Source organism: Artibeus jamaicensis, unplaced genomic scaffold, assembly GCF_021234435.1.
Source record: "Artibeus jamaicensis isolate MK-2021 breed Jamaican fruit bat unplaced genomic scaffold, CSHL_Jam_final contig_471, whole genome shotgun sequence".
In the NCBI taxonomy this organism is placed as follows: domain Eukaryota; kingdom Metazoa; phylum Chordata; class Mammalia; order Chiroptera; family Phyllostomidae; genus Artibeus; species Artibeus jamaicensis.
In genome coordinates, this window is record NW_026521850.1 from 6717836 (window position 1) to 6743913 (window position 26078).

General features: G+C 54.3%; 2 protein-coding genes across 9 annotated transcripts in view; one reads left to right on the forward strand and one right to left on the reverse strand.

The window, feature by feature from the left end:
* RALGPS1 (Ral GEF with PH domain and SH3 binding motif 1) overlaps positions 1-26078 on the reverse strand; it is a 233640-nt gene that overhangs the window by 88514 nt on the left and 119048 nt on the right. The gene's annotated exons all lie outside the window — the stretch shown is intronic.
* The window catches only part of ANGPTL2 (angiopoietin like 2), a 34140-nt gene that overhangs the window by 5775 nt on the left and 2287 nt on the right, over positions 1-26078 (forward strand). The window contains exons 2-4 of the mRNA XM_037159207.2: positions 8871-9737; positions 23780-23973; positions 24691-24961. Of these exons, the coding sequence (XP_037015102.1) occupies positions 8921-9737; positions 23780-23973; positions 24691-24961 (1282 nt within the window). The 5' untranslated portion in view covers positions 8871-8920. The remainder of the gene's footprint in view (positions 1-8870; positions 9738-23779; positions 23974-24690; positions 24962-26078) is intronic.

Genomic DNA, 26078 nt, shown 5'->3' on the forward strand with positions numbered 1-26078 from the left:
TGAGAGGCCAGCATAGGCAGGAAGGCAGGCAGGACACGGGGGAAGCGCTGAGGCAGAAGGAACGGCACGTGCAGAGGCAGGGAAGTGTGACGACACAGGCTGTGTGTGTGGTTTTTTTAAGTAGGATGCTGACAAGACCAGATTTAAGTTTTAGAAAGACAGGTCTGGAGCTGTGCTGTCCCAAAGGCAGGGAGGCCAGCGGGACCGTGTGGGTAAGAAGCCTGGCTCTGGAGTGAACGAAGCTGGCTGCAGGCCTGGCTCCATGTCTTGGTGGACCTGTGGCCCTGGGCGAGTGACTTCGTCCATTACCTCCGTTTCCTCAGCTGTGAACTAGGGACAAGCACAGCCTCTGCCATACAGAGCTGCGGGGATCGGCAAGGTGGGCACAAAAAGTGCTTGTCCCAGTGCTCAAAGGGTAAGCCCATGCCAACAGGCTGAGGTGGCCCTGGTGCCAGCCGCTCAGCCTGGCCCAGAAGACCAGCTCCAGGCCAGGCCCGGCTTTCCCCGGAAGCCACAGGGGGTAGCACTGTCCATCCAGCCCTGGGCTTCTCCCTCTCCTCGAGGCTTCCCAGTTCCAGGGCTCCAGTGCACATCAGGCCCTGCCGGAAACACAGCAGCCAACTCAGAAGCCGGGCTCTGAAATGGCTTCTGCAGACTCCCCGCCTCTGCTCTGCTGGCGGGAGCTCCTGGCACAGAGGGCTCAGCATGCCGGCTTTGGGGGAATCTCAAAATGGCTCCCAGATAATGTGCCATGAAAAAGCAACAGCAGCATCGTTGTCCCCCTGGCGAAGGAAACCAGCTTCCCACTGCCTGACCACATCCCCACTCACCCTGTGATTTCACAGTGTGACCACGGCCCGCCTCCGCCATGAACTCAGCCCTTCCCTGGAGCCAGCAGCTCCCCACTGGCAGGACCACTAGAGCCCAGGGCATCAGGCAGACTCAATCCCCCAGAGCCCCTCTTCCAGGCAAACCTGCCCGATCCTACACTGCCTGCTTCTCTGGCTCACGCCTGTGTGCCCACCTCCAGTGACAGGGCTGGCCCACAATGGCTGGGGAGGCTACATGGACGGGCGTGGAAGGCTAGGTGGATGGGCGCATGGTTTGTTGATGGTCTTATGAGAGCTGAGCTAGCAGGGTCTGGGAACTGGCTCCAGCCTCCCTGGGTGCCCACAAGGCCTGCTGGTGGGGAATGATTCACAGAAAGCCCAGGCTGGGAGGGATGGCAGTTGGCGATGTGGCTGTCCCCACCCTGGCCTCCAGGCTGGTGGTGAATCACCTAGGACAATGATGCACAGTCCCTGCTCCAGGTCTTCTGAGGTGAGAGTGCCACTGCTCACCCTAGATGCCCATTTCGGGGTCCCACCACTTGGATGATCAAGAAGCTCTTTCTAACATGTAACACAACTCACCCTTGTGCTGGCCTGAAAGCCATTTCCACCTTGTCAACAGTGACTGGGAAATAATCTGCACCCTGCCCACCAAACAGACAGACATGCTGGATGGGGGGATACCCCTGGTGGAAATGAGGGCATGGACCTTGCAGCTGACAGCTGAACCCCAACTCTGATGTTTACTCCAAGTGACCTTAGGCAAGTGACCTGACCCTTCTGGGCCTGGGTGTCCTCCACTACAACATGCAGATAATAATAATTTTCTCCCAGGTAAAGAGACCATATACTTTGTTACCCAGTCAGGGCACCTTTGAGGGTGATGGCGGTGCTATTAATATGATGGCACACCTCAGCTGGGCCAGCCAGGATTCACGGCCCCCCACCAACAGGGCTATACACACTAATGCGAGGGAGTGCAGCCAGGCACAGTGCAGTCTGCGACAAACACGTGACCGCTGTTCTGTCCACCCTGTGGGTCAGATGGGCCCACTAGAACCTTATCTTCTGGAATTTTCCTTTGTCTGGATCCCTCCCACATCCTGCACTATCAATTCGTGTGAGTACCACCCCACTGGCTTGCCATCCATCTCAACCAGCTTGAGTGGGAAAAACTGCCGACTCTGGAGCTGACTGTCCCTCGTCTGCCCTGGTGTGTGCTGAGCAGCTGCCATCGACACTCAGACCTGTCACACTGCCTCAGACTCCGCTCCGCTCTGCTCCCAGGCTACCTGGGACCAGATCTCAGGGGCCAACGGGGCACTCCCGAGCCAGCTGCCAGCTGCAGGTTCCCTCACCGGCCTGGCACAGCCCTCCTCTCAGGCCTCAGGCAGTGCCTCGGGCCGGACTCATCCCTGGCCTCCATCTGTGATCACAGAACACTGGGGTGCGGCTGGCTGGAGAGGGTGGGGTGGGTCTGTGACCCCTTCAGACCAGGACGAAGCACTCCCTGAGATCTGGATTTAACCCAGAGGGCTCCCTGGGTCAGCAGTCCTGGGGACCTCAAGAGCTCTCTGTTCTCCCATGCTGGGGCCGGGGTCAGAGAACAACCTCTCTGGGGCTGCCTGTGACTTCGGCACTTTGGTTTCTGTGCACGCGGCACTGTGTACCTCGGGGTTCTGTTACCGGCTCTGCCACTTAGCAGCACTTTGCCCATGACTGGGCGAAGTGACTCATGGTCTTTGAATCTCAATAGTTTACTCACCTGCCGTTAGTCTTAAAAGCATTTTTGTGGGAATTAGAAAATTGCTGAGATAGAAATACACAGAACTGCGAAGGAGGGGCCTGGGAGCTGTGCCCCCGGGGGCCGCAGGGAGGGGCTGAGATCGAGTGCAGGGCCGGCAAAGGCAGGTCTGTGGCCGCAAGCAGGCGGAACCCAGAGCTAGTAAAGTAGCAAAGCTGCCATGACCACCACAGCCTGCACGTCATTTTCCACACGAACGACCGTGAACCTGCTTGGCCCACCCCGTGTACAAGTGCTTGGGTGGTAACTGGCTGCATTATTGTTTTTAGTATTTGAGCCTGATCTTGGGGGCAAGAACTCAGCAGAGTCCCCCAGGCCAGCGTTGTCTGCCACAGGGCAGGACACGCAGCTTTGTCTTGCAGAAACAACTGCTCCCACACAGGGGCCCCTTGCCCGGCTGCTGTGCTGTGGAGAGGGCACGGACACATGGTGTGTGGTCCCACCATGCCGGCCCACGCAGGGACGCTCGCGGCGGCCCCCCCAGAGGCCGGGAGGCCTCTTCCCGTGTGCAGAGGCCGTCACGCGGCTCGGGCACAGCAGCCCCACTTGTGGGGAGGGAAACCCGTGCATAATGGAAACTCCTCACAATACAATGTGGAAAAGCCATTTCAAGAATCATTTTTATTTTCATATCAAAGCCAAGGAAAATAGCTGGATTTGCTTTTCTTTGTTGGTCACAGGAAGAAACTGAGGAGCATGGCTTTGACTGGAATTGAGTTCTTCCCTACGTCTGAAATGGTTGGAATCCTAGGGGGTTATTTCTCTTGGGATGCAATTAGTTGAACAAATATCAAGAGAGCAAAAGTATACAGATTCATTACTACCCTTTAAAAACTGCCAAACTAGCAGAAAACTGAGGGGGTGTGGTATTGGAATCTTCAAGAAAAATAAAGGGCTCCGAGGCCAAGGGAGCTGGGCTCCCTTGCGTTCAGCTGACCGGAGCCCCGGGCTGGCTCGGCGCCGACTCTGATCTGCCATGTGGCCCTGGCACAGCCACCTGCGTGTCTGGGTTTCCGTGTGCCCATTCATAACAAGCTGACTGGGTAACCTGAAACAATGTATGTGAGGTGCCCAGCACAGCGGCCTGTCCCTTCCCCTCCTTCTTGTAACCCAAGCAGCTCCGAGTCACTCCCACCAAACCCAGACTCCATGGAAATGTGACGGGGAGACCCAGGACCGCAGCTTCTCAGGCCCCACCACTCACAACCTGCCCTTGAGCAGGAAGACTCCGCTTCGAGCTTCCTCTTCGAGCTTCTCCTTCCTTCCCTGGGAACAGCACACGAGTGCTATCGAGTTCTGAGTGTTGTGACGGTTCGATGACGTGGCATGCACGCACAGGGCTGTGTGCTCGAGGGCAGACTGTGCGGTTTTGCTCCCTTTCTAACTGACAGTCCCAAGAAACGCTCTGTATGGACGGCACAGGCTCTGGTGGCATCTGCACACCTCTGACTCCCCACTCTGTGCCCAGTGCCGTGTGACATGCTAGGGACATGAAGGCAGCCAGGACTCAGTCCGTCCAGCATGCTGCTTCAGGGCTGGGGGGCAAGGCCGCCAGAGGCCCAGGTCGGAGCCCGGCTGACAGAGCCGCCCCTCCTCCACGCAATGGGGTCATTAATGAACTCTGGCACCACCTCAGGGGGCAGGGGATGGGTTCAAGGAGACGGTAAAAGTGCCGGATACACTGCCTGCAAGTGGCCAGCCCACCCCACTGTGGGCCTGGCTCTGTTAGTCCTGCTCTACGGCCACAATCAGGCTATGCCACCCCCAGTTTCTGAAGCCCTCCCATGTCCCTGACCTAGTGTACAAGATGGGCTGGAACACCCACTTCCCAGAAGAGGCACAGCCTCCAGGACCTCAGGTCCCAGAAAGCCATGGGAGCTCACAATGGGGAGGGAACGGAACTCAAGGGTAAACAGTGCATCCCTGCCTGGTCTTAAGGCCTGCCTGGGAAGGTTTAGAAGTCACCCTTTCCCGGAGTCCACTGCCTCCCTGGGCCTCTGGCAGTTTCTGGGCCATGGCAGAGGCCCACGCTGACACGGGCACCAGCACAGAGAGGTGTTTGTCACCAGCTGAGGCAGGTGAGCGGCCCTGGAAGGCAGGGGCAGGCCCACCCTAGCCAGGAGGGCGGCTCCTCCCCATTGTTCTGGGCCGGGTGTGGCTGCTGGCATGAGAGCAGCCGAAGTGTGTTGGAAACCAGGCAAACACTCACAAACTCAGCCCGGTTTCCACTAACGTCACTGCAGCCCTACCTCGGGGCCCAGCCCAAACCGGAGGCTCCCAGGCACCTTTCTCTGCCTGGTCTGAAAGGCCTGCATTGGCCACGGGCACCATACTTGGTCTCTGTCACTCCACTGCAAACGGCTCAGCATGACTCCAGAGAGCACAGGCTTTCTTGCTGCCCATTGGCTGTCACAGGTGTGGCCTGGACCCAGGCTGCCCACCGGAGAAGCCCCCAAAGGGGGCTCCAGGAGACAAAACCTTCAGGTCTTCTGCTGTGGTTATTGTAGCACAAATTAATGTGTGGTCAGAGAGTGGTGATGCTAATGTTTGTTTTACTACTGAGACCAGATTCAGTACATTTCTGTGTAGTCACTAAGGGTTTGAAGGTTTAGGGATGAAAAAGGGGTCACACGCTAAACCTGACAAGCTCGGGGGACACCTGCACGGTGGGCCCTGCAGCTCAGAGACCAACGTGACCACACAGGATGGTCGGAACACAAAAACCCCTAACTAGAAGCGGGCAAGGTGGGCAGGCTCGTCCTAGGCCTATAGCTTCCCTGACAAAGGTCAGTCTCTGCCTGGAGTGAGCCTGTCTATTGTCTTTTTGCATCTAGGATGACACGCCTTTGAAATATCAGAGTACCATTCTTTTGTAGACCCCCCAAGGCACAACCCTGGGCGGGAAACCACAGAATCTCTGTTACCTTGCCCCCCCACACACACCATCTCCACGTGCCGTAAAGGTTTGTTAAGTGCTCTGTACCCACCAACGTAAAACAAGTAGGTGTCTCTCTAGTTGCTTTTTGCCCAATCCCAGATATACCCCCTCCTTTCTCCCTCCCCCTTAATCTACCACCCCCACATTTCATGTAACTCTCCCTACGTCTCCTCCTTTTATTCTACATTAGAAAATAAGCTACAAGACTGCTGTTCTCCGGAGCATTTTCTCAATTCACTGAGATTTTGCTTCCCAGCAATTGTCGTTAGTTTGGCAACTTTACAGAAATTCTCTACAGGTTTGGGTGTTTCCTTATATCGACAGGTTTGAGTACATCGGACCTGGGCTGAGTCCTGGTTGCCAGGACTGTGTGACCTTAGGCAAGTTACTGAGCATCTGAGTCAGTTTCCTCGTCTATAAAATGAATGTAACAGTACGTACCTTAGAAAGATACTAGGAGACTTCAGTGAAGTAAAAAACACGTGCAAATGCTTAGTGCAGGGTCAGGTACCTAGAGGACACTCAGTCCATGGATGTTAGGAAAGCTACAAGTAAATATAATAAATGGCCTGCCTGCTGTGTCCCCCACCACGGCACCCACTCCCGGCCTGCCTGCTGTGTCCCCCACCACAGCACCCACTCCCCGGCCTGCCTGCTGTGTCCCCCACCCCAGCAGCACTCCCCGGCCTGCCTGCTGTGTCCTCACCACAGCACTCCCACCATCTGCATGTCTTTTCTTCCAATCCACAAATACTAGGCACTGTGAATGGAGTAGTGGCCAAAACAGACCCCTGCCCCGCCCCCGCCCTCATGGAGCTTACATTCACAGGGGCAGGGTAGGGAGACGCTGTGTCTAACGGTGATGAGAACACTGGAGGGGCAAGGCGGTGAGATCACAATCTTAAGTAAGCAGAGAGGGCCTCCCTGGGAAGGTGATACTTCAGCAAAGACCTGAGAGAAGCAAGAGAGTGAGCAACGAGGGGCGTGTTGTAGATAGGACAGAGCAGGTGCAAAGGCCCTGGCAGTCACAGCTGTGCGTGAGGAATTTGCGAGAGGACCTCGCAGCCGGAGCGCTGTGAGGGAGGATGAGAGGAGACAGAGATGAGGTCAGGGAGCCCTTAGAGACCAGTGAGCCTCTTCTCCAAGATGAACAGCCATGAGAGGCTCTTGAATTGAAGAGTGACCCAAAGTGACTTTTTAGAAAGGATCACTCTGGCTGCTGGGAGGAGAACAGACTGCGGTGGGCAAGTCCAGGAGCGGGGAGACTAGCTGGGTCCCAGCGAGAGGTGAAGGTGGGTTGCACCAGGGTGTGTGGGAAGTGGGAGAAGCAGCAGGATTCTAGGAACATTTCCAGGATACTACTGTTATCATTTGGAGGTGAAGTAGAGGTGGGTATGAAAGAAAGAAAGGATGATTTCAAGGTTGTGGGCCCGAGCAACCAGAAGAATGGGGTTGCCATTTACTGATATAGAAGATGAGCAGCCTGGGATGAAGGTAGGGACTGCCAGGAATTCATGTCTGGGTACATGAAGTTGGAGGTGCCTAGCAGAGAGCTGAGGGAAATGTCAAAGAGGGAGTTGGAAAGTTGAGTCTGGAGTCGAAGGGTGAGGTCTAGGTTGGAGAAGTAAATGTGGGAGTTACCAAGGCCTGCAGGCAATCAAAGCCACCAGACGGGAGGAGATCACCCCAGTAGGAAGGCGGACTGAGCTGGGGGGGCCCCAGGACAGAAAGAGGAGGGTGAACCAGGGGAGAGGACTGAGAAGAGCAGCCGGCGAGATGGGAGGAGAGAGTGATGTTTGGGAAAGGAAGCCCAGGCAGGGAGTGCTGTTGGGAGGCAAAGCAGTAATGAGAACCAAGAAGTGGACATTTGGTCTGGCAAATGAGGCCACTGATGATCGCGTCTAGAGCACTTGGAGTGGCGGGGGGGCGGGGGGGCAGGCCTGACAGGAGCAGGTTCAAGAGAGAGCAGGAAGAGGGGCTTTCTGAAAGACTGAGCACGGGCAGCTCTATGGAGGGTTTTGCTGAACGGGGGAGTGGAGAGATGGGACAGTAGCTGGACAGGGGATGTGAGGTCGAGAGAGGACAATCTGTCTCTAAGCTGAGAGAAACAGCAGCGTGACTGAGGGGAGATGTGATCAAGCTGGAGAGATGGGGGCGGAGTCCCAGAGCAACATCCCTAAGTAGGTGAGAAGAGGGATCTGGGCATGTCTGTCCCCTCCCTCTTGGCCTGACTAATTCCTAAGTCATTCCTCAAGGGTCAGAGCACAGGTCATTTTCTCAGGGAAGCTTTCCTGACCCCTCCAATAAGGTCAGTTCCCTGTTACCCTCTTCCACTGCATACACTCCTTCCCCTCACAGCACTCGGGGACTGAGCAACGATGGGGAAGCCCCGAGAGGGCTGGGGACAGAAGGCTCTGTCCTACTTGCAGAAGCAACTGCTGCAGCCAGCACACTGCCTGGCACCCCACTGATGTTCTAGGGGCATCTAGGGAAGGCATGAATGGTCCAAGACTAGAGCTCAAACAACTCCAAAGACACATGTCTGTTTTCTGCCCCGCCTGGTTCGATCTCGTTGTGATGATTTGAACTGTGCAGTTGTGGCTCCAGCGAATATTTGGGTTTCTAAGGGCTCAGTTGTTTGCTCCTCTTTGGGCTCTGCAGCTTGACTAAGACAGACCAAAGCCATGGGACTGGACACATCATTTCATTGACATTGTCTGCTAGAAACTGAACACATTCCACACTATATCTAGCAATGCATTCATTTGCGGAAAGCTCTCCTGGTGCGGCACCCTGGGAATACAGAATGGCAGCAGACACAGGGCCTGCCCTCGCAGAACGGGGAGTCCAGCAGAAGGCGTGGCAAAGAATTCGATTCATCGAGATTGCGATTGGGGTCAGAAAGTAAAGTCTGAATGTGTTATGAATGGGTTATGACTGTGTAGAATGGGGAGGCTTAAAGGCCTGAGGAGTGTCAGGCCGAGCAGAAGGCAGACTGGATAACGCCCTGCTCTGCCCCCCTCCCAGCTTCCTGCCGCCCTCTCAGGCCTTGGGCACTGGGGCTGGCTCCAGGAGCAGCATGGCTGCGGCCTGCTGCCGCAGAGGCCCCGGTCTCCTCCCTTTTCCTTTCTATCTCTGCCGGGGCCTGCCTGTCTCCTTCTGCTGCTTCCAGAAGGGCTGCCTCCTAAAGCTGCGTGTTTGGAAAGATCTGCCTGGTGAGAAGGCTGAGCTCATTTATGGCACAGGCCACTGGCAGCGATAGGACCGTTACTGAGTCTCCCCTTCTGTTTACTTTCAGGTTGTTACAGGCTCTGTTTGCAAAGGAGAACCACCATTTTTGCAAGGACCATGAGGCCACTGTGTGTGACATGCTGGTGGCTGGGACTGCTGGCTACCTTGGGAGCTGCTGCCGGCCAGAAGGATGGTTTGGAGGGCACTGAGGAGGGCTCGCCAAGCGAGTTCATTTACCTGAATAGATACAAGCGGGCTGGCGAGTCCCCAGACAAGTGCACCTACACCTTCATCGTGCCCCAGCAACGGGTCACAGGTGCCATCTGCGTCAACTCCAAGGAGCCCGAGGTGCTCCTGGAGAACCGTGTGCACAAGCAGGAGCTGGAGCTGCTCAACAACGAGCTGCTCAAGCAGAAGCGGCAGATCGAGACGCTGCAGCAGCTGGTGGAGGTAGACGGTGGCATTGTGAGCGAGGTGAAGCTGCTGCGCAAGGAGAGCCGCAACATGAACTCGCGGGTCACGCAGCTCTACATGCAGCTGCTACACGAGATCATCCGCAAGCGGGACAACGCACTGGAGCTCTCCCAGCTGGAGAACCGGATCCTCAACCAGACGGCCGACATGCTGCAGCTGGCGAGCAAGTACAAGGACCTGGAGCACAAGTACCAGCACCTGGCCACGCTGGCCCACAACCAGTCGGAGATCATCGCACAGCTGGAGGAGCACTGCCAGCGGGTGCCTGCAGCCAGACCCATGCCCCAGCCCCCCCCCGCCACCCCACCCCAGGTCTACCAGCCGTCCCCCTACAACCGCATCATCAATCAGTTCTCCACCAATGAGATCCAGAGTGACCAGAACCTGAAGGTGCTGCCGCCCCCTCTGCCCACCATGCCCACCCTCACCAACCTCCCGTCCTCCACAGACAAGCCATCAGGTAAGTTTCTTCCGGAAGCCTGCTCCATCTGGGCCTCAGAGCCAGGCACAAGGCTCCCCATGGCTGTGGCTGCCAGTTGGGGAAAAGCCACAGCAAGTTAAATTTTGGCCAACAGACTTGCACAATCTCCTAGCAATCCCTTGGGTCAAGCTGCTGGAGCCGGTGGGTGCTCCAAGGCAGAACCAGGGAACGGGGTCTCGGAAGAGAGCCAGTGGTCTCTGGCTTCTGACGGGAAATAACCCCAAGCCTGTAGTTTTCTGGGCTCCACATTAGATGCTCTGTGCTGGCAAGTAGGCTGTCTCGCCAGTGAGCTCTTGTACTGTGCTTGGCACAGAACTGGTGTTTGGTAAATGCCCACAGAAGAAGCAACAGGCCAAAGGAAAAAGTGTGTTCATGTTAAGAGCATGAGAAACACATTGTAGGGGCTGAGGGATAGGAAGGATTACTTTCTGAAGCCCACACATTTCCTAGAGTCTACTGCTGTCTAGAATTTTCAGTGCTGATTCCTCAAACTCTTGAATACATGTTTTATATTAAAATATGGCAATTCTCAGAATATCGTTATGGGAGAGGAATGGAGCTGCTGATAAGTCTGAAGCTGGATGAAGGTGTTGGTGCTGGGCACTTTCACGTATATTGCACGATCAACTCCTGCAGCTCCTTGGGGAAGACTGGGGGTTTGGGTCCTCAGACTGGATTTGACTTCAAATCCAGGGCTGAATCCTCTGTGCTCTAGGACTCCAGGGGTCCTCACTCTGGGGAGAGCATAAGCCCGGCCCCCAGAATCTCAGTCTCTCATTCATCCAGGGCCCTGTGAACCTTCCAAGTGCCTGTCATATGAGAACTGGATTCGTCTTTGCAAAAACTAACCACATATCTTCTCAAAGTCAGTGATTTTGGTACCACTTCCCTGAGTAAGCAGGAAGCTATTTTTACTCAAACTATCCTATTTTACACTTACTTCACACTTCTGCAAATGTGACTATGACGGGGAAGAGCAGCTTCTCGCTAATTCCAGAGAGGACCAGCACCTGAGTCCAGGAGGGTTGCCTATGCAAAAGGCAAGGGCGGCACTGTTTGCAGGTCTACGGGGGTGTGGGGCAGAGCAGGGAGGTTCAGGGCAGAGAGTCTGCCAACAGCGCCTCTCAGGAGAGCACCCCAACCCGGTGTGCAGGTTGAGAGCATATGCTTTAGAGCAGACTGACCTGGGTTCAGACTCTGGCCCCCGCACTGAGTAGCTCTGGGACAACAGGCAAGTCGCTTCACCGCACAGAGCCTCAGTCTCTTCATCTGTCCATGGGGATAGATTAAAATAGTGCCTACCTGAGGATTAAATAAAATACCACTAAAAAAATGTGTCTAGCACAGTCTTGGCCCATGGTAAGTTTTAGTACATGGCAGCTACAAGTCTCCTTTGGTCTTGGTCTCTTCATCTCAAAACAAGGAGCCTGAATAAACGGTCCCTTTTTAGCTATGGCGTTCTACAGCCAACCCCCAGTCTACAGCCGACCCACAGTCTACGGCTGACCCACAGTCTACAGATCCATGTTCAGCTGCACACATGTCTATTTAAGTCAGAAACTCCAAAAGACAGGGCAGAGTGTGCTGCTATAACTTTGTAGATACCCGGAGAGTAGAACATGCCCACTGGACACCCAATAATCCTGCTGGGAGTCAGGTTGACCTCATTAGACAACAAATAGATCTCTTCTCATCTAAGCATCTCTGATTTCTGACTCAACAATTTTGGGACATTACTGAGTTTCAACTGAGTTGACAGATATATAGTGTAGGAATAAAGACCCAGGTTTGCTTCCACCCTTGTTAGCTGTTTGCTCATGAGAAAGTTACTTAACTCTGAGCCTCCATTTTCTCCTCTGTAAAATGGGAACAAGAGTCCTAATATCACATTGAGGCTTGCTGCGGAAACTCAGTGTAGGCAGGCATGTCATATTATGTCCCATAGGATGTTAGTTGTCTATTGGGGCACAGCCAGCAACGGCAGAGCCCCTTCTCTGCGCTGTCACAGAGCTAGACTAGGGGAGCAGGTGAGAACTACGGTGTCTGACCTCCCAGAATTCAGTCTGGGGGAGGCAGCGGATGCAGGAGTGCACCGGGAGCCACCCATCACCCACCTCTTCTCTCCCATAAAATTGGCACCTCAGGTCTGACACAGGCTTCCTCTGCAAGGGGGCACCTGTTGAGGCCTCAGTCTCTAGAACATTGTGAGAATTTATGAGGCCAACGGAACAAAGTGCCTGAAATCAGAAACAGTGAAAGCCATGGGCTGGGCGGTCACTGCAGTGATACCACAGTGCTGTGTGTCCCTTAGCAGGGCATACGAGTGCTACGGGACAGTAGGTGGCATGGCCGAGCCTGCCTGGAGGGGAAGGGGAAAGTTGGACAGAGGTGGGGACTTCAGTGTTGCATCTTAAACAACGTACGTAAGAGTTTACCAGGTGGACTTGGGGACTGGGAAACTGTAGCACTAGAGGGCCCCTGACGCAGGTGAGTCTGTGCAAAGACTCAGGGGTGCGGCCCTGCTGCTTCACCTGCACAGTCCAGCGTGAGCCTGTGCGAGGCTCCTGCACTCACCCAACCCCTTTCTCTTCCACTTAGGAGAGGACACATGCTTGGGAGGGAAAGGCAGTGGTTTTATTATGGTGATAACTTAAAATGTGCTATAATTTACCTTAAAAAAAAGAAGCAAGGCCTTCCCACTCGTTGGTACCGAGGGTTAGTAACAGATTCCTTATGACCCATCTGCCAGCTGAGCTCCCACACCAGGGATGGCAGCTGAGCAGGATGAGCACCCGGCCATGGAAGTTGAAAGGGCAGACAGAGCCCGGAAGGACATGCCTGGGGGCCCTTCCCTCTCCTGGAGTTGGGACTGACTGAGAGGAAAACGCAGATGGTCTCTCTCAGCCTATGAGCAAGGACCTCTTATCAGGCCTGTTCTGAGAGCTCAGAGGCTGGTTCTGGTCCTGGAAAACAAAACCTCCTCTATGTTCTTGCCCAACAGATTCTTTGTTCCTAAAGACATCACTCAGCCAGAAACACCTTTGCAATTAAACACTTCTGCACTTGGCAGCTTCTAAATTTTTCATTATGCAATCTCAGGGCCATCACTCTCTCCTCACTGTCCAGGACGCTCAGCCCCCAGCACCCCTCCCCTAGGGGACTGAGGGAGCCCTGGCTGCTTCTCTGAAGCTGCACTCACTAGCTCGCTCCCAGCCTGACAGTCGGCAGCTGGCCCCGGGCCAGGCCCAGGCAGCTTCCAGCTTCCCAGGTATCTCACTGGAGTTTTTATCCCATCCCTCTCAGGTATGGACAGACCTGGGGGCATTTTGGTTAGGATGATGCTTGTAATAAGGCCTGGGGCCAAAGGGCCCTGCCAGTGGCCCTCTCTCCTTGGGTCCTGCTGCTGTTGCCCTTCCTTCCTCTGTCCCCTTCACTTTTTCCACACTCATACCTCCCCTGTCCTCAGATAGAGAGGACAGCTGCAGGGCTCAGTCTCTCAGAGGCCAAGGAAAGGACAGGATGGAGCCTCAGCTCTGGCCTCTCTCGAGATGGTTCTGGGAGGCCTGGGACACCGTTCCTCAGCCAGGCACCTGCCAGCCCTCCTGCCACGCACCCATCCTGGGCGCTGATGAGAAAAGGAGGAGCAGTATTACTTCTCGCTGCCACAGTGAGGCCTCGTCTGAAACGAATCTTTTGAAAACCAAGAGGCGTAGCCACTTCTAGCTGTTTTCACTCTTGAAAAGGAGAACATAGCCAGCTCAGTTTGTTTCTCAGTGGACTCTGAAGGGGCCACAGAATCGTGAGTTGTCAGAGCTCGGCCAGGGCCTCTCTGCTGCCCTGGCACAGCCTGCCCACCCCGGAGCCTGTCGGTGGCAGAGCCAAGATCAGACCTAGACTTCTAACATCAAAAATGTTGAGGTTCAGAGGTTAAGTAACTTAGCCAAGATTACACAGCTAGTTAAGGAGCTCGGCCAAGGCTCAAACCCAAGTTTGTCTTAAGAACTCTGGGCCACTGCACATTTCCATGGAAAGGCTGGAGGAGAACTGGTGTAAAAATCACTCTATAAAGGCTGGACTCGGCCTCTGGTGCCAGCTGCCTGGGACCTGACCCTCTATCGCTGTTCCATGCACCAGGCTCCAGGCAGCTTCCTGTAAAAGAGCTCTGGGAACAGAGTCGGTGGATTTGCTACTTGAACTTTCATGCTTCTAGTAACACGGAACATTGTCGCTGCAGACCCACTGATAACGGCGCTGTCTCCTTGCTTGGAACCAATGGAACCCACCCTCTTCGGCCAGCTCGCTGGTCACACAAAGGGGCTGCTGTGGCGAATTTGTGTAGTAGACTGTGTCATAACCCTGAGATGAACCCTGCCCCCCGAAAAAGAAATGAAAGAGCAAGCAGAATTAAGTTCGTGTAATCAGCCACTTGAGCTCTCCCACGGAAAACATAATATGTACCTGACTTCTAGTAAATGTTAAAAGTATCCAACTGAGGCTGTAGATAAATCCAGGTTTTAATTGTATCAAATCTGGGCAAATTCTCCAGGTTTACTTCTTACCATTTCAACATATAGCTAAGCCTAAAGTCCTAATTTTTTTACATATTTTATCTATTTATTTTTAGGCAGAGGGGAAGGGTGGGAGAAAGAGAGGGAGAGAAACCTCATTGTTTGGTTGCCTCTTGAGCATCCCCTATTGGAGACGTGGCCCACAACCCAGACATGCGGCCTCACCAGGAATCAACCAGCAACCACCCTTGGTTTGCAGGCCGCTGCTCAATCCACTGAACCACACCAGCTCGGGATGAAGTCCTCGTTTGTTCAAATAAGTTAACTCTAATTATATAAAAATTAGTAGCTCTGATCTGCTTATGGGGCCACATTAGGCAGCAGCCACATTGCCTCTCTGGTAACACAGGAACAGCCCCTCCCTCACAACGGACAGTCCTTGGCCAGGGAGGCCTGGGCAACTCGAACAAGTGCTTTCCTACATGGACTTTTCCTTCTACTCTGCTTCCCCGGAGAGGTGGGAGACGTGCACATTAGGTTGTGGTGCCCTGGTGCAGTGGCATGTTTTAAGGTAGAGAATGAGATGTATCACACGGCGGCTTCCGTTCCTTGGTCAGATGGGCGGACCAGCTCCAGCCGACTGGGCTTCTACATCTGTATGGCTGTGGGGGGACTGGGGAAGCTTCTGGAAACTGTGACGATGGTGAGGGGGCACTAGCCATCCCTGAAGGGCCTTCCAGGCCACAGAGGCTGGGGGGAATCCAACCCAGCTCTCTTGCCTCCAGAGCTTATGCTGTTCACTGTGCTGTGCTGTCTCGTTTCTAAAATGTTATTGTTGAACAAAATCAGATTCCCAAATTCATTTCAAACTACGTAATGCAGTGGTATTTCAGAGAGCATTCTTTGCTAGCTTCTTCATAAACAAAAGTCACTCCAGTTTGAGCTGGGTCATTTTCCTTCCAACTTTGCTTTCTCTTTTCCCCTCATGGGGTACCTCTCAGGGACCAGGTCACAGAGAAACTGGAACTGTAATAACGGCAAGCTCTTCCTCTGTGACGCAGGCATTTTCTAAGAAAGACATTTGGCTTGACGCTCAGGCTATTTAAAGCACTGGGAGACAAACTATCAACTTGTTACTGTTAAAAGTGGTGACCTGGCCTCCCGTGGCCGGGAAATCCCAACAGTTTGGCACTTGGCAATATGAACATTATCTAGAAAACCCTGCAGCTCAGGCATCTGCAGCCAGCTCACTAGTCCCACGAAGGGACTTGCTGTGGTGAATTAATGTAGCGCCCTGCACTGTACGCCCACCAGGCTTCCCCAGGAAAAATGATAAAGAAAGCAGAACTGAGCTGGCCCTGACCACGGCGTCTAAACAAAGTGGGGCAGGCTTGCTGAGCGCAGTGGGCAGTGCGCTGCTGCAAGTGACACTGTGCACCTCCCAGCGGTCTCTGTGGGGACCGCGGAAGGATGCGAGCAGCAGAGACTGCTAGGGGGACACTGCAGGCAGTCCCTCCTACCTCCCTGCAGCAGAGCCTCGGTCCCTGCGAGGACTTGGGAGCCCGAGGGTCCAGGCCCTGGCTCTCAGGAGGAGTCAGTCAGTGCAGCCACCGGGCCCAGAGTGGTTTTACAGCACTCTTTTTTTTTTTAATGAATAAATTATTTTCCCCTAGTAGACTTTTGAAATAAATTACTTTAAGTTAAAATTGCTCTATATACAGGGAGTAATTTCACTAAAAATTTTTAGTGTAAGTGACAAATATAATCATTTTCTTTATTAAATCTCTAAATGTTGAAATTAAGTGGCATGCTAGAGGCACGTCCGGAAGAACAGAAAATTCATAACATGTGATGATGAAGGAGCGTGGGAAGGCTCTAGACCTGGCACTCATCACCCTCCTTCTCCTTCAGTAGAGATAAATCTATGAGCCATTATGGGGACCCCAAGAAGGGCAAGTGGGTCTTCTGGGGTTGGGGGGACTTCCTGGAGGAGGCGATGAGGAGGCTGAGTAGGGCCGAGGGCCTCGCAGATAAATTCTCACAACCACTGCCAGCAATCACCAAGAAATCACAAAGACCAACTTAGTGCTGGGCAAGTGTCCTGTTTTCAGAAAGAGAAAAAGGACAAAATACTAGAAATAGATACCAGCTGATTGTGGTCAACCCCAGAAAAATTATGAAAAAGATTATAAAAAGGGGCTTGTGAGCACGTGGAAAACTAAAAGGCGATCAATGGAAGCCAACAGGGGTTTTCTAAGAACCAGCCCATAAGCTGACTCCCTTTCCCGGAAAAGGCCGAGGGGCTGGCGGAGCATAGGACGCCGCCAGCCCTGCACTGTGAGTGGTGATCGTAGGCCTGACGGCCCATCTTTGGGCTGAGAGAGCCCCGGTCACCCTCACCCCTGCACCTGGGCAGCCTTGGGGCACCACTGACCCCTGCCCCAGGGGAGCCTCCACCCTGCCAGTCCTGGGTGCTCACCTCTGAGAGAGTTGCTCAGCTCTGCACACGGTGAGCCCAACACTGGCGCTCCTAGTCTAACCTCTTTTTTTTAAATGTGAAGTCCTTGTTTCTCCTCCTGCCCAGGGCACTGATGGAAACCAAGGAGGGAGCAGGGTGTTTTCCTAGGTGTGCTCCGGGAAGCAATGTCAAAATGTCTGTTTATCCTGCATTTGAACAGGCAGGAGCAGGGTCTCTGTGCGCTCTGCATGGGCCCCAGGGGGTCTTATTTGGGAGGCCTCAGAGTGTAGCAAAGGCTTTGAAATACACCCGCCTCACACATCTGCGATAATTTTTACTGTAAGAATTCTCAAAGGATTATAATAATTTTGCTTTTGAAATGATTGGGCCAAGAGTAAGACAATGAATTTATGGATGGCTCTGATTTCTCAGGCACATTCAGGAATTCTCGGGAAGTGAGAAAAACCTGCCTGTAAATTGTTTTCAAAAGTAATGACATTTTAATGAAGACTCAATTTAACAATGAACAAATTTGACAAGATGTTACATTTTGTGGGCATTTTACTATATACTTATAAATTTTCATTTTGTATTTTTCATATTTTAGAGCTCATAAGTTTCCTTAGGCCTCGAACACTTTCACAAACCCCTGAGAAGCCCACCTCCAGAGGGAACGCTGACCGGCCTGAGTGGCAGGTGTGTGTGTGTGTGTGTGCGTGTGTGTGTGTGGCACCAGCACGTGGGCCCTTCCCCCAGCAGGGCCAGATGCAACCCCTACGTGACCTACGTCAACTCTGCACCCTGCAGGAACCTGTGACGCCTTTGGGAAGGCACTGGGGGTCCCGGCGTTTAGGTTACTGTTTTGTACTCTGGTTTACTGAAACGTGGCGACTGACAGAGAACATCTATGCTCATAACCAAAACGTTACTTTCCTAAGCCTTCCGGATGAACGAGACACAAGCAGTGCCTGTAATAACTGGCCCTCCCCCCCCACCCCCCGCCTCCAACGGCCAGTGCCGGAGCCCGGGGCCCGGGGCCCAGCACTCTTGCCGAGGGCCCGGCCGGGACTCACACCTCAGCGTTCCACACGCCCCGGCTCTCAGATAGGGTAATTTGGCTAAAAATTCTAGATCCAGTTTCAACAACCAGTCATGTCTCCTGTTAGAGAAACATTTAGGGAACAGTGAAAAGACTTTTTTGGAGAGAGACCATCAGTGGGAATAATTGAAAACAGCACACGGTTCTCATGCAAAAGCAGGGTGTCTGGGCCATGTCACAGCAGCCTCTCCCTGGTGCCCATGCAGGAACTAAAACGTCCCGAAAATGTTTCCCATCGGCCACGGGGACGTCTGCAGGGCCTCAGGTGGTCACGTCCAGAGACTTGGGTGTAGGGGCACAGAGGCCCATTGAGCTGCAGGACAGCCGTGTGGTCGAGGAAGGGCTCTGCTCCCCACCCACCCCAGGCACATCCGGGGACAAAGGGCATCATGGCCGTCCACACAGGCCCCGCTGTCTGCCCAAGTCTCAGCTGCTGGCCTCAGGGGGAGCTTCCCGTCAACCTGGTCAGATGGCCATGAGGCCACGTTTCTGTAGCAGGAGGGGTGTCTGCACCAAAAGGGATGCAGTCGGTGAGCCCACTGCCTCACTGGGGCCGGTGGGGGGTGGTGGTGAGTCAGGCTAACGCAGGTCTGCTCCAGACCCAGGGAGGAAAGTGGGGTCACACGCGGGTCTGGCCTGGCTGCAGGCTCCAGCTCTACCAGAAAGGCCCCGCACTGGGGACAGTGTGCCCTGGGTCTGCCATCAGTAGGGGCTTCCTGGCCTCCCCAGAGGCCATGTTCCTCATGTGCCTGATCCCTCTTCCATCGAGAACCCCAGGCAGGAGGCAGGAAGCAGGGAGGAGACTTAGGTGCCCAAACCTGATCACCCCCGCACTTCCCAGGCTTCCCACTGGGATTTGGGGGTCCAAGACCTGTATGCTTTGTGGCCCCATTGCCATCCTCCTCCTCCCCGAGGCCTCCGGGCTCCAAGCCCTGTGTGTGTTCCACACCTCGTGTCCCATCTCTACGGGGCCACGCAGGCTCAGCACGACCATGGTGGCTGCGAGTCCCTTCACGTGGAACATGCCGGCCGCCCTTCCACCGAGAGTGTAAATACGGCCTTTATGGAGAGGAGGTCGGGGTGCTCACTCCGCTCGGAGCCCTGGTGCTGCTGAGTTAGTGTTGGCCTGGCGCTGCGGCACCGCTGCCCTTTCAGAAGGGGAGCCAAGGGAAACACCGCCGGGCACTCGGCGCTGTTGTAAAGGGAGAGCTCTGCCCATGCACGCTGAAAATGCTGCCTCATTGACAAAAAAGATTTCCACCCTCATTTCAATGTATCTTTGTGGCCCTCTCCACTGCAGTCCTGGCTTTTGAAATATGCCTTTGTGGAAAACATCTCTCAGTAAATAATCTTACATTTAGTCTTGGAAAGTCAAAAGCAGACACAGTGGCTTGTTTGTGTGGGGTGGGGGGTAGGGGGGTGGGGAGTGGACCACTTCAAAACTATCGGCTTTCACCTACCGGAGGAAAGGAAGAGAGAGCCTCCCTGGCACCTGCCCTGGCTGGCCTTGTGCTGCTGGGAGCTCTTGCGTTCGTTCGCGAGACCCTCAGAAGAGGTGGGGTCCTTCCCCTGTTCACAGAACAAAAAACTGAGACTCCAGGGCCCGTCCAAAGTCCCACTGCGAGGAGATAAGGCCACCGAGATTTAAGCTGAGGGCTCCTGCCTCTGAGTTTGGGGTCCTGGCCCCAGCCCCCCACTTCCGCCCCTCAGTTAGCATTGGGCCCCTCGCCTCACCCTCCACAGCAACACTGTGTACGGGCCGTAGGCACAGGTTTCTCAGCAAAGCAGGCCGTTCTGACCAGCCATCTCCATGGAGCCATGGGGCCGCCTTATTGCTGCCATTTTCCGCTATCTGATCATCCGCCAATTTCCTATGCTTAATACTTTTCTGACTGATTTTCAGCCACCATCCAATGTTCTGACTGTTGCGAGGGAAAAGGGACTCCGTCTGAATGCAGGAGCTCTGCTGGAGCCCTGTGCGCGTCTCTGAGGGCAACCTGTGTGGAAACGGGGTCACTGATGGCAGCTAATGTGGGGTCCCGGCTACCATGAGAGAGGCAGGGCACAGGGACACATGGGGGGCTTTGGTAACACCATTTTGTACCTGACGTGTGGTGTCAGAAAGCAAGTCATGCCGAAAAGCCCAAAAGAGGGTCTAGAGCTTTCCCCAAATTCTTAAAGGGATCGATGACCCCAGAACATTGAAAACACTTGCCTTTTCAGGAGAGCTCTCTGTAGAACTGCCCCAGGAAAAGCTAAAATCATTGACAAAAGTAGCCCAGGCCGGCGGGTGCCCCCTCCCAGGGACCACCAAAGCTTCGCTCCCCGTGGCACCTTTCTCAAAGCCGCCTTCCCGCTGAGAACCGCACAGGAGCCCTGTGGTGAGGGGCCTGGCTGCTGGTTTCCAGCGGGTATTATACCGCAGGTTGCTGCTGGGCCTTCCGGCACCAGTCCTCGCACCCAGAAGTCCCTCCTGTGCTTCTGACACGGTCAAGGCTGGAGGCCGCCCACACCCACTGCACACTGCTCCAGCTGCCGGGGACAGACTCCCATTCTCAGCTCTGGGCCCTGGGACTGTGGGCTGAACACAACCAAACCCTTCTTCTCCTTCGTGAATGCTCTTGCTGGGGCCTAGCCTCCCTTCCCAGGATGGAAGAGGCACAAAGCGAAAAGGGAAGCAGCCCCCTGTGCCACATCTGCAGCCAGGTGGTATGTGGGATACTGCCCACCACTTGGAGGGGAGAGCAAGCTGGTAAACAGGCAAATGGGTGACAAGCCCCAGTCCTGGAGGCTGAAGGGAGGCGTGCCCTGGGTTAACCGTCAGCGGTAAGCGCCCACGCCAACCTTTCTTCTCAGTGCTGTCCTGGGCACTGTGAACAGAGGGGCGGGTCAGGCCAGCCCTGGCCTACCTGCCAGGTTCCAGGGAGGCCACTCAAGCACAGCTGCAAGGACTTAGAAAAGCCCACCCGAGGTGTGTAGCAAAGCCCCCAGACCCACACTTTCCCTGGTTTGCCGTCACACATGGACTAATCGAGCCCAACCACCGGCCAGGAAGGAATTTGAGAAGCTTGATCTGCACAGGTGAAGCTGAGCACGCCCGCGGCAGGAGTCACTCCTGCCCACGCCTCCTGCCCACGCCCCCACTCCTCCCGTGCGCACAGGGCAGGAAGGACAAGACTCCCCAGGAACGGAGGTGGAGAGAAGGCGGGCGAGGTGGGCTCCTCCCTCGCTGGACACGAGAGCAGCCCCACACTGCCCTGGGCTCCGGCTGCCAGCGCAGTACCTGCCAGGCCTGGGACTCAATAAATACTTGTTGAGTAAACACACACATTAATAGAAAGAACGAGATGGAATTTTCCGAGCACTTTTGATCTTAAGCATCTCGGTTTGGGGAATATTTTGAAGAGAAGCAGAAGCAAAGTGTCATGATTTTATTTATTTTAAAATATAAAGTTAATAAAATAAATATTCAGTTCAATGGCTAGGTCCTAAAAAACCTTTCCAATGTTCTTCAGATAACTGAAGAAGAACCAGGCATAGTTGCACGTTGGCAACTCAAGTTTGTACCTCCTGGCTGATGGCACTGACGACCAAACACAGGAAACCGCCAGGGGAGGTGGAGTGGGGGACGGGGAGACCTTCAGACAGGACCGCTCAAGCCCAGTGAAGTCCCACAAAGTCCCAGAATGCATCTGGTCTCAGAGTCAGAAGAGAGGCATTGCCTGGGGTGCATTGTGGGCACCGCCCTTTAAGTTCAGAGACCTGCCTATGGAACGACCACCTCGGAACGTGGTAACGACGAGCATTTGGCCCCAAGTGAGCTCTGCTTGGAAAATACACAGATGAAGCAGGAGAAGAACTTGGTTTCCCCAAAGACGTTTTGAGGCCAGTGTCTAAGCCCCAGAAGCATCCTGAAATCGCTGGCCATGTGGCCAAATTTGGGCACTGGGTGGGCCCCTGTGACTACACACCAGTCCATTTACTAAAAACGGCAGCAATCATCCCCGAGCACCGTCAGTGAGAAGGCAGGTGTGGAGCCAGAGTGAGTGCCGGCGGCCAGCCTCGGCCCAGGGTGCTCAGCAAGAGCCATGCGCGTGTCTCCCTGGAGGGACGAGGCCGCCGGAGCCCGAGCAGGGCTGATGATGCTGCTGCATTTCAGTGGGCACACGTCTCTTTGCCAACATATCCAACTTTAAAAGAAAAATCACTCCAGGAGCTCCACACAGATTATCTCAGTAATCCTTAGCATCTCAGATGAGATAAGGATGCTCTCCCTTCTAGAAACTGGGGAAACCGAGGGCTCGGAGAGGTAAGGAAGCTTGCCCAAATCACACTGTGAGGGAGTGGGGGTGGGGGAAGTGGGCCTGGAGTCCAGGCATCCTGACCCCTACCCTTGAACTCCTGTCTTTATATCACATTCCCCTTATCCTTGGGGGATACATTCCAAGGTCCCCAGAGGGTGTCTGAAATCACAGAGAGTACCAAACCATATATGAGGTCTGTCCAGTAGAAGTCCAGTGGACAGAAAAAGTCCAGCCATTGTTAATATGAGAATGGTTAGCACAACATCGATAGAGCCTGGCAACCAAAGAGAGTGGACTGGAAAGCACATGCGTGAACAATGACAACTTCACTGTACATAGTTAGTGGGGGCAGTAGACACTGTTGAGTGAGCGTGCATATTGTGTGGCTGTCATATTCAAAATGACTGAGCAAGTAGAGCAACAAATTTGCGTCAAATTCTGCATCAAGCTTGAACATCCCTCTGAGGACACTACTTGGATGATTCAGGAGTCTGCAGCTATGGGCAACTGGTGACTGGCAGCTTCATCACGACAATGCGCCTGCTCATGCATCACATCTCGTGCAGTTTTTTGGTGAAACATCAAATCACCCCGGTGACTCAGTACCCCTACAGCCCATGTTTGGTGCTCTATGACTTCTGGCTTTTCCCAAAACTAAAATCACCTTTGAAACGGAAGAGATTTCAGACCATTGATGAGATTCAAGAAAATATGATGGGGCAGCTGATGGCAATTGGGAGAACTGTGTGAGGTCCCAATGTGCCTGCTTTGAAGGGGACTGAGGGGTCGCTGTCCTATGTATAATAGTCCTTGTATCTTCTTCAATAAATGTCTCTGTTTTTCATATTACATGGTTGGATATCTTCTGGACAGACCGTATATATGTTTTTCTCATACATACATACATACACACCAATGATAAAGTTTAACTTATTAATTCGACACAGTAAGAGATTAACAGTAAGGAAAACTAAAACAACCCAAACAACATACTGTAAGTTGCATGAATGTGCTCTCTTTCTCAGCAAAGTAGCACAGATTTCTTTTTCTTTTACAGTTTCACAGAGAATATTCGTTCTTGTCATGGATCTTAGCAACCTCAGCAGACATTTTTTTCCCTTTCCTTAATAAGTCGGTAACGTTCACCTTTTCACTTCAGGGAAGCACTTTGCAGCTTCTCGCCGGCGCCTCCAAATTGCTAGCACACTAATCGTGCACTTCGGAGCCGTGTTTGAGTAGAGTAACCACAAGCACTGTGACACTCTGACTGCTAACCTGATCGCCGAGACAGCTACTTGGTGACTGACGGGCGGGGAGGGTGCACGGTGTGGGTCCAACAGACGGGGTGATTCACGTGTCAGGCGGGAGAGCATGGGAAGGTGTGAGCTTTCAACACGCTGTTCAAAATGGCATGCAAGTTAAAGTTTATGAATTATTTCTAGAATTTTCCATTTAATATTTTCAGACCATGGTTGACTGTGGGCACTGAAAGTGAACCTGTGGATAAAGGAGATGACTGCCCCGAGGCTGTGGCTGCTGAGGGTACATGGCGGGTGTGTGTGTGTGTGTGTGTGTGTGTGTGTGTGTGTGTGACTCAGGGCTCTGGTGATGGGTAACAGGGAAGGCTGTAACATATACTGTCTATGTTCCAGGCCCGTGGAGAGACTGCCTGCAGGCCCTGGAGGACGGCCATGATACCAGCTCTATCTACCTGGTGAAGCCAGAGAACACCAACCGGCTCATGCAGGTGTGGTGTGACCAGCGACATGACCCCGGGGGCTGGACTGTCATCCAGAGGCGCCTCGATGGCTCTGTCAACTTCTTTAGGAACTGGGAGACATACAAGGTGAGGACCACAGGCCTCTCTGTGCCACTCACAAAAACACTGGCCCTCCCGGAAAGCCTGACTGACCAGGGAAAGGGCCACTCAGAGGGAAGGTGCGTGCGGACCTGCCAAGGCCTGTGCCACCCCAAACCGCACACTTCTGTGGCAAGAAGGACACTGACAGGGGCAATTCTGCCAGCCCACCAGCTCCTTCCCTGCCTGCCACTCACGACTCCTGTGAGACAAGAGTCTGCAGTCCACGCCACCATGCCCGGCAGACAGGGTGGGGATTTAGAAATGGTGGTACGCGGTGGCCCCTCGCTTGAGCCTGGGTGTGGGGTGCAGCTTCCTCCCAGCTGGGGTGTCCTTGGGGAAAGACATTTTCACGCACAACCCAGAAAGGCCAAGTCCAGAGGCTTCTAAGGGTCTGTCACAGGGGCCTGTGGGTCCTAATTGCAGAGCTCATTCTCTGGGATCCCATCTCCAGGGGGCTGAACACTCATCCTCCTGGTAGGAAAGACTGCTAGCACCCGGCCGTACCTCCGCTTCCCTCCTCCAAGCAACGCGGTGGTACTGCAGACAGAGCAGCACAGCTTACCGGGTGCCTACCAGGTACCATCTGGCCTTAGGTGCTACCTGCTTCTGGGCCGCGCTGTCCAGGGCCGAGTGTCGGGTGGCCAGGCTCTGCTGGCGAGGGCCCTGCACACTCCCACTAACACGCTCCGGCGTCTTCCCCAGCAAGGGTTTGGGAACATTGACGGCGAGTACTGGCTGGGCCTGGAGAACATTTACTGGCTGACGAACCAAGGCAACTACAAACTGCTGGTGACCATGGAGGACTGGTCTGGCCGCAAGGTCTTTGCAGAATATGCCAGCTTCCGCCTGGAGCCTGAGAGCGAGTATTACAAGCTACGGCTGGGGCGCTACCATGGCAACGCTGGTGACTCCTTTACTTGGCACAATGGCAAGCAGTTCACCACCCTGGACAGGGACCACGATGTCTACACAGGTAGGACCAATGCAATCAAATCCAGGTGGAAACTAGAGAAGCCCAGGGCCCAGCTGTGTGACCTGCTCGCTGCCCCCAAAGGTCCTCTCCTCTGCCCACTGCCCACAGATCCCCTTTGCGAAGCTGGGTCAGAGTGACATTTACAGAAAGGGAAAAGGAAAAGTCGTACAAGTTACACCTCTGATGGCCAATCTGGGTGCACTCACCTCACCTCTCTGCCCGAGGCACCAAGTGTCTGGGCTACACACCCCCATGGATAGACGCTGGGCCACATGCCCTGGAATACAATGCTGGCCCCACTCCCTACCAGTCACGTGCCCTTGGGCATCCTGCGTAGTCTGTCTGGGACTTAGCCTCCATGTGTGGCAACGAGGAGCAGGGAGAAGATTGTTTTAGGAGCTACCGCCAGGCCCATGAGAAGTATAGTCAGTGGACAGTGAGGGGCTGAGCTCCTGGTCCCTGCAGACATGTGGCACAAGCTGAGTAGGGGCCTCTGCTGGCAGACAGGAGGCCAGCTCTTTGACCGGGGCTCTCCCTGTTCTTCAAACCCAACATTGCCACTTGCTCCTTGTGGCCTTGAGCCGTGGCTCAGAGGAACCCGAGGAACAGGCTGGGGAAACCTGGGCTGCGGGGCTCTGCGGGGCTCTGCGGGGCCTGGGGCTGAGTCTCCCCTCAGCTTTCTGCCTCAGTCGGCCTGCTCCCTCCTCCCTCATCCCGAGGCCTCGGCCGGAGCAGGGCCACCAGTCCCTTCTGGCCCCCAGCCTACAAGCTTGACTGGGGCAGCCCTTTCCCTGAGTGGCTGCCTGCTTCCTGAGCCTGGTGGGGAAACTGGGGACCCCTTCTTTTAGCTCAGCAGCCCAAGCAGCGTGGCCCCCGCCGCCGTCCTCTGTGGGGGCTGTGCCCTGCGCGCTGCCTGCACCTCGCCCAGGCTTTTGCTGCTGTGCCGTGCGGCTCGTCCTTGGCAGAAAAACCCGGACTGATAGGATAGTGCCAAAAGTTTCATCAAAATATCTTTCTTTTATGAAATTAAAAAATATTTGGCTGGAATGTTGGCTGGGGAGGAAGGAGAATTTTCTCTTAAACACTTCCTTTGTCATTCTATAAAGACTCCTGATCC